This window comes from Chiroxiphia lanceolata, chromosome 12, assembly GCF_009829145.1.
Source record: "Chiroxiphia lanceolata isolate bChiLan1 chromosome 12, bChiLan1.pri, whole genome shotgun sequence".
Classification (NCBI taxonomy): domain Eukaryota; kingdom Metazoa; phylum Chordata; class Aves; order Passeriformes; family Pipridae; genus Chiroxiphia; species Chiroxiphia lanceolata.
In genome coordinates, this window is record NC_045648.1 from 17124441 (window position 1) to 17131776 (window position 7336).

Genomic DNA, 7336 nt, shown 5'->3' on the forward strand with positions numbered 1-7336 from the left:
TGACCTCCCTGTACCTCGACAGCTCTGGGTGACCTGCTGGAACCTCAGCATCTCATCCTCCTTCCTCCTGCCCCCGATGCAGCCTCTGAGCTTCACCCTCCTTCCCACCCTGCTCTGGCCCCGCACAGCCCCTCAGCAGTGTCATCCTGCCACTCCCAAGCCCCCAAAGCCCTTCACCCCCCTCAGAGACAACTCACCGATCACCCGGTGTCCTCCAGAAGCTGCTCGCTCTCTGCCTGTCCCCCAGATGTCCTCTGCAAGGCATAGGACAGGATGGACCCCGAGATATAGGGCTGGGGGGCAAAAGTTTTATGAAGAAGGAGATTTGGGGGGCAGAGGTATGAGGGAAAAAGGTTTGGAGGGCAGAGGACTGGGGGCAGAGGGGGCCGGGCTCCGACAGCAGCCCCCGGGGGAGGCGGGCGGGTGGAGGAAGGGCCCCCGCAGTCAGGAGTGGGTCGGTGCCATGGAAAACAAAAAGGGCCCGGGGGACGGGGAGGGGAGGAGAAGCCCGACGAGGGCCGAGGGAACCGGCGGTCCTGTTTTCCCCCACTCCAGAGGAGCGAGGGTGACCGGGCTCCATCTCCGCGAAGCTGCCGGTGACGGGGCAAGGGGGGCCGGGGAGGGCAGCGGGGGGCCAGGGACCGGCGGGGCCGGGGGAACGGGCTGGCCGGGCCGAGGAGGGAGGGAAGGAGGGAAGGAAAGAGGGAGGGTGGTTATTCACGGCTCTGGTATGCGGCGTGCGGGCCCTGCTCACACCGCCCCCGGGCTGCCTCCGCCCGCCCCGGCCGCGGGCAGCGAGAGGCGGCGGGGAGAGGTAACGGCGCCCCGGGGGATACTGGCGGGGGAGGGATGGGAGGGAGCCGGGGTAGGGGTGCTCCAGGAGCCATAAAGATGCAGGATCCCCCCCCGCTCTTCCCCCCGGTGCCGCGCCGCCAGCCCTGTTCCCCCCGCGTCCCGCAGTGTGATGGGGATCTGCCCCTCGCTGGGCAGCTTGGACTGGGACAGCCACGGGACACCCCCAAATTACACCAAGCAAGCGCTTCAAAGGCATCAACCGAGGACAGACAGACACACACACACCCCCACAGCCCTCCATCACCCCCAGAGCCAGGGGGGCTCCTTCCCCATCCCTCAAACCCCAGGACTGGGGTGTTCAATCCCTGCAGAGTCCTCCCTTTCTGTGCCTGTCCCGTCCCTCCCCCTCAGTTGTGCATGTCTTATTCAGCCTCTCCATTACCAATAAAACGTCCCCCCCTCCTGCTTTAAATGACAGGGTTGGGAACTGGAAAGAGCAGTAAAATTTGCCTACAAGGCAGAGACAAAGGGGTCTGGCTGCCAGCTCCTCGCAGAGCTGCACTTAACCTCTTCCCTGGTGGGACACAGCCTCCAGACGCCGGGAGCCGAGCACGCACCGTCCCCTTTGCAAGGCAGGAGGGAGGGGAGTAAGGAGTTAGCTCAGAAATATTTCACTCTAAAGACTTCCAGCAGTCAGGGACCCCACACTCCCTTGCTGAGAAAAAGCACTTGAGAAGCTGGTTTTTTCCATGACATGAAAAAATACGGAGATGGGGGCTTGGTTTGTGGTCTGAGAGCGTGCTGAAAATCCCAACAGCTTGATGGTTTAGGGGAAAGTTGGTTGGGAAAGAGCTGTGGTTACTCTGTTTCTCCTAATTCCAGTCTCAGCAGGGTGAACTCTGAACCCTGTGGAAACAGCATCTTGTGGGTTGTATTTCATCAAAGATCAGGAAAAGACATCTTCTAGTGGGGGTAGGAAAGGGTTTAGGGGGAATTTCCCCCCTCATGCAGTAGTTGAAGGCTCTGCTCTTGGTGAGGAAATGCCTTCTGATAAGGGAATATTTCAAACAGTCTTTTCCAGCCAAAGTTCTGGGGATAATCACGTGGATGCTTTGTTCTCATGTGCTTCCTCTTATTATTTGGCAAGAAAAAGCAGATCCCCTTCTCGGCTAGACCCATCCTGTTCATTGCCCCATCTCTGTTCCCAGGAGGAAGGATGAGGCCCCTGCTCTGCTGCCTGGTCCTGGCTGCACTCCTGGGGCCCTGCCTGGCCTGTCCCAGCCCCTGCTCCTGCTCCACCAAGAAAAACGGGCGGCTGTTGGCCGAGTGTGCCTACAAGGATCTCCAGGAGGTACCCAAGGGGTTGTCCTCCAACGTGACCATCCTCACCTTGTCGGCCAACAGGATCAGCTGGTTGGGGCAGGGCTCCTTTGCCGAGGTTCCTGAAGTGCAGTCACTGTGGTTGGGCTACAACCAGATCGGGGTGGTGGAACCAGGGGCTTTTGCCTTGTTGGTGCATCTGAAGAATCTGGACCTGAGCCACAACAAGATCACAGATTTCCCGTGGCAGGACCTCCGCAACCTCAGCGGTCTGCAGATCCTGAAGATGAACAACAACCGCCTGGCCGGGCTGTCCCGGGATGCTTTCCATTCCCTGAAGGACCTGCGCTCCCTCTGGCTCAATGACAACGAGTTGACCACCTTGGCTGAGGGCACCTTTGACAACCTGCCCTCCCTGTCCCAGCTGCAGATCTTCAACAACCCCTTCAACTGCTCCTGCAAGGTCTTCTGGCTGAAGAAATGGACTGAGCGCACCTCGGTCTCCATCACCAAGGGGGGGTCTACCCTGTGTGTGGCTCCCGCCAGGCTGAAGGGCAGGGCAGTGACAGACATCCCCGACCACCACTGCGTGGCCCCCTCGGTGCAGCTCACCTACCTCTCCAACCTGGACAACACGGTCATGTACGACGGGCTGACGCTGACCCTGCACTGCAGCGTGGCCGGCAGCCCCCCGCCGGAGATCCGCTGGAAGATCCAGACCTCCAGCCGCCGCATCGAGATCAACGGGCCCAACGTGGCGCGGGATGGAAACGTCAAGCAGAGCCAAGAGCACTTCCTGGTCTTCAAGAACGGCACCATGGCCATCCCCAACTTCAGCAAGGAGGATGAAGGCACCTACACCTGCCTCGCTGTCAACGACGTGGGCACGCGGGACGTCTCAGTCAACGTGGCGCTGGCTGGGTCGGAGAATCCAGCTGAAGACCTGCTCCGAGATGACCCCCACGCCGGCCACCTCGGGGGGCGGAGCTGCTACAAGGGGGATGAAATGGATCCCTCGGGCATTGGAGAAAAGCTGGTGATCGTTTACCACATGCCGAGGGAGTCAAAGAGTGGGGCTGGAGGGGCCCTGCCCCAGGTCCACCTGGGGACCCTCCTGCTGGCTTTGGTCACCGTGCTCTGCTGTTAAATGAGGGAGGAGGAAACGGTGCCTTGGGGGTTCCCCCTCTTTCTGTAGCATTTATTTTCACGTAGTGTCGTGCCTTTGCTGAGCTTCTGGGAACTGTGGGCGGTCAGGAGACAAAGGGGGCCAAGACCCAGGCCCAGGGCTGGTAGTTCAACCCCTCCTTAGGTGGGGGGCAGGGCTGGGCTCTGTCAGTTGAAGGCTTCAAATGAGTTTGGGTGATGTCAAGCAGACCCACACCCTGCTGCCGCTTTCCAGGTGTCCAAATCTGACACCTCCCCCTAATCTCCCTCCTGAGATCAAAGTGTAGCTGCAGGATTAAAGTCCACCCTCAACAAGGTGACCATCATCTGTCCCCAGAGCCCACCAGGAGCCCCCCTTCACCTGCAGCATCCAGCTGTGTCCAGAGAGGGAATCCAAGGATAACATCCCCTCCGTGGGCCCTTGGCCAGCCAGGTGCATCCTTCCCACCACCAACATTACCTGAAGCAGAAGGACCAGTCTGAGAATGGAGAAAGAGCCGGGGAATGGAGTCCTGGGATTCCAGGAGATGTGGCTCTGAGGGACAGAGATGTGATGGTGCTTTGTAGGCAGAATGGGTACAGCAGAACATGTTGGATGGAGCCATGGGCTTGGATCAGGCCATTTTTCGGAGCAGGAGAAGATTTGCCACAGGATTCATCCCTGAAGGAGCACAAAGGGCTCCAGCTGGCTGGGTGCTGGGAGCATCTAAAATGCCTGTGCCTTCCCTGAATGCCACAGGATTTCCAGCTCCCTCCCCTTTCACTGCTGAGACCTGTGGTCCAAAAAGACTCGTCTGGGCTGGACCCACCGAGCTGCCCTGCTTCAGCTCCAGCCCTGGCAGGGAGGGACTGAGCTCAAAGAGACCCGAGTAATTCCCCAGTGCTCTTCCTTGACAGGATACCAAGCAGGGGCTGCATGGTGGAGTGGGAGGGAAAAAAGGTTGGGAAAACCCAGACTACAGAGAGAGAAGCTGAGCTGACCTATAAGCCATAAACACACTCCTTAAGTGCTTTAGCGTTCCCATGCGGGACATATATTCCTTATCCAGCTGTCCCAGGGTGCTGGGGAACCCTTTGTCTCCTGGTGGAGGGATTGAGCACCTCCATCTCCCCCACCTCGAGGTACAGGTGGTCCAGCTTTCGTACCATCTGTGGGAGCTGGACGGACCCCTGCAGCCCCCTCACCTTATAACCAAACCTGTATGGACAGCAATAAATACTTTTTTTTTATATACAAGCTGGTGCATGCTGCCTCTGTGCACCCCCAAATCCCCCAGACCAAACAGCACTTGGGCTGCCAGAGCTCATCACCAACCTCTTTGATCAAGGGACACTTCTTTTCCCCCACAGCTCCTCCAAATTCCTCCCTGAGCTGTAACATCCCCCCGGCTCCCCCAAACCCCTCTCATCCCATAGCATCCCCATAGCTCCCTCAAACCCTGCCTGTGCCATATCATCTCCCAGTTCCCTGGGATGTGCTGCAGCATTCCCCCAACTCCCCCCAAAACCTCCCCATCCCATAGCATACCCCCAGCTCCCCCAAGGTCCTCCTTGTCCCATGGTATCCCCCAGCTCCCCCAAAGTCCTCCCTTTGCCATTGCATCCCCCCCAGCTCTCCTCAAACTCTTCCTGTGCTGTAGCATCTCCCACCCAGGTCCCCCTGCAGTGTAATATCCCCCACAACTCTCCCAAATCCCTCCCTGCACCACATTATCCCCCCACCATGACCCTGGAGGGAGGAGGCATTTTTGGATACTCCAAAATCCCCCCATCCGTGTCTGCAGCAAGCTGGGGAAGGCAGCAACACCCAAATCATCTGAGAACCAGCTATCCCAGAGCCTCAAGCCTTCACACAAGCTCTCCAGCCCCAAAATTCCTTATCCAGACAGCTCGTAAGGGTAAGGAAAGAGGCAGCCAAGGAGCTGCCAACAGAGTTGAGCTCTGTACGGCGCCAAGGTCGCCATGGGAGTCCTGAGGCAGAAACATCCCAGACCCAGCCAGGAGCTCCTCGCACGAAGGGATGCTGACAGGCAGGAACATGTTTTTCCCATTACAGGATGAAAAGCAATGTGGCCCCAACGAGAGTTTTGGTTTCGTTTCATAGGATACAACTTTTAAACTCAATCTGACATCAGTCTGACATTCTCCCTTCCCAGCTTAGAAGAGAGGGGTATGGGAGTTTATTCCTGCAGTCTCAGCTGGGAACAGGGTTTGGGGCCTGGCATAAGGATAAAAAAGCAAATTTAGGCTCTCAGAAGCCCTAAGCCACGCCTGGAGGTCTCTGCCTGTCTCGCAGAGCTGCAGCTCCCATCAGCTCTGCTGTTCTGCCACCAAAAAAGTGAATTCCTCCTCCTTGGCCAGGTTTACTCATAGATTTCATGGCAAATTGTTAGTGATATTAAGCATCAGTCATTCCTAACAAACAGGGCCCCGTGCCATGGCGTTCCTGGGTTGGATGCTGCAGGTGATATCACACCTGGCATCACTATCTGGACCCACTGTGGGATAACACAACACTCCATCCCTCCTGTTTGCAAAGCCAGACCTGAATTTCCATTCCCCATGCAGACGGTTTTTCCTTAAGGGTCATTTGCAGCTGGATCAGCTCCCTGAACCACCTCACCATCTGCTCAGGGGTTGGGTGGAGAGGGATGTGGATGCACAGGGGCAGAGCTTCCCCACAGTCACGGCAGTGTTGGGGGTTTAGAGATGAGGTGTGAAGCCACCGAAGAAGAAAAGCTCAGTCCTCCCCCAGGGCACTGTTTATGTCCAAGAAAACAAGCAAATCCATGTAGCCACCTCCTGTCTTCCTCCCAGGGCTGTCGTCTCTCACCAGGGCCCCAGCCAAGACATCTCCAGGACGCCTGGGGCAGGGCTGTGTAAACAGATGCTGAAATCCAGCTCCACCCATGGCCCTGAGCTGCCAAAGATTTTAGGGATTACCAAGGCTGCCTTCAGTGCCTGGGAGGCTGGAGGTGGGTTGGGATGGGCTGTAAGGGAAAGGTGCTTCAGGGACACCCAGGACACCCAGCACCCCTCTCTCCCGCGCTCTGCCGTGCAAACCAGGCACGCACACCTCAAACCCCAGAGCTGGGAACGCGGCAGGAATTGCACCTTGGGCTCCTGCTGTCTTAGAAAGAAACCAGCCCAGACCTGCCTCCGGTGGCACCGCTGTCACCCCGTTCGGTGACATTGTGCTTGTGCCAGACAGTGATCAAATGCAATTACTTTAATCACGTTTGATTGGTGGGCAGCGGATGCGACAGCATTTCCAGCATCCAAGCACACCGGGTGGCACCTGCAGGCAGCAGATGAAGGTAGAGACCCCCCTGTCTTCCCCGGGACAGAAAGGAATGGGGGTCAGACTGCTGTGGAAAAGGGTGGCTCCCACCCCAGTGTTGTGGGGAGATCTCAGGACCCTCCAAGCAAACCCCAAAGCACAGGGCTCAACCTCAGTCCCCCCAAACCACACTGAGGTCCTGCAAACATCCTGGCAAGAGGGAGGAGGGTCCTTGGAAACCTCCTTCCAAGCAGATGCCCGGGGCAAGGGGATGGTCCAGCAGCCCTGCTCAGTGCAGGGTGGGCTGCAAAGGCTGCTTTAGCAAGGCTGAGGTGTTTGTGATGGTGTTGAGAGGGAAGGAGCCACCAGGAGAACTTACCAAGAGCTCTGCTTGCTGCTGCCACAGGCATCCTTCCAGCCCATAAAGGCAGGATTTCAAGGATTTAACTGTAGAAAAAGTTGACATAGCAACACCTTGCACATCTCCCTTTGGTGCTTTACCCACAAACTGCCCTGTTTCAGTTCCCATCCTTCATGGGAGCTGTAGTTTAGGGGCCAAATGTTATGAAGGGAGAGCAAAGTGACCAGTTTTGCATTAAAATTGCCCTAAAGTGGGATCGCAGATTTGATCCCATCACCTCCTGGTTAAGCAGATCTACCACAAAGTCTCTGCTGGGCAAGGTCAGTCCAAACCATCCCCTGGAGACAGGATGATGATGGTCTTCATGTCCCCCCTGCCTGATTTGGGAACATCCAAGAGACCAAGGACACCCCGAG

The 7336-nt window shown here is 57.4% G+C and overlaps 1 protein-coding gene across 2 annotated transcripts; it reads left to right on the plus strand.

The window, feature by feature from the left end:
- Positions 1 to 437: 437 nt before the first annotated feature.
- ISLR (immunoglobulin superfamily containing leucine rich repeat) lies at positions 438 to 4509 on the plus strand. Of its 2 annotated transcripts, none has more exons than XM_032700675.1 (2): positions 438 to 596; positions 2004 to 4509. In XM_032700675.1, the coding sequence occupies exons 1-2, from the start codon at positions 464 to 466 to the stop codon at positions 3260 to 3262; spliced, it is 1392 nt and encodes a 463-aa protein (XP_032556566.1). In that variant the 5' UTR covers positions 438 to 463; the 3' UTR covers positions 3263 to 4509. The 2 variants fall into 2 exon arrangements, with proteins under 2 accessions (XP_032556566.1, XP_032556567.1); XM_032700676.1 differs by lacking the exon at positions 438 to 596 and adding an exon at positions 779 to 814.
- The last annotated feature ends 2827 nt before the right edge of the window (positions 4510 to 7336 follow it).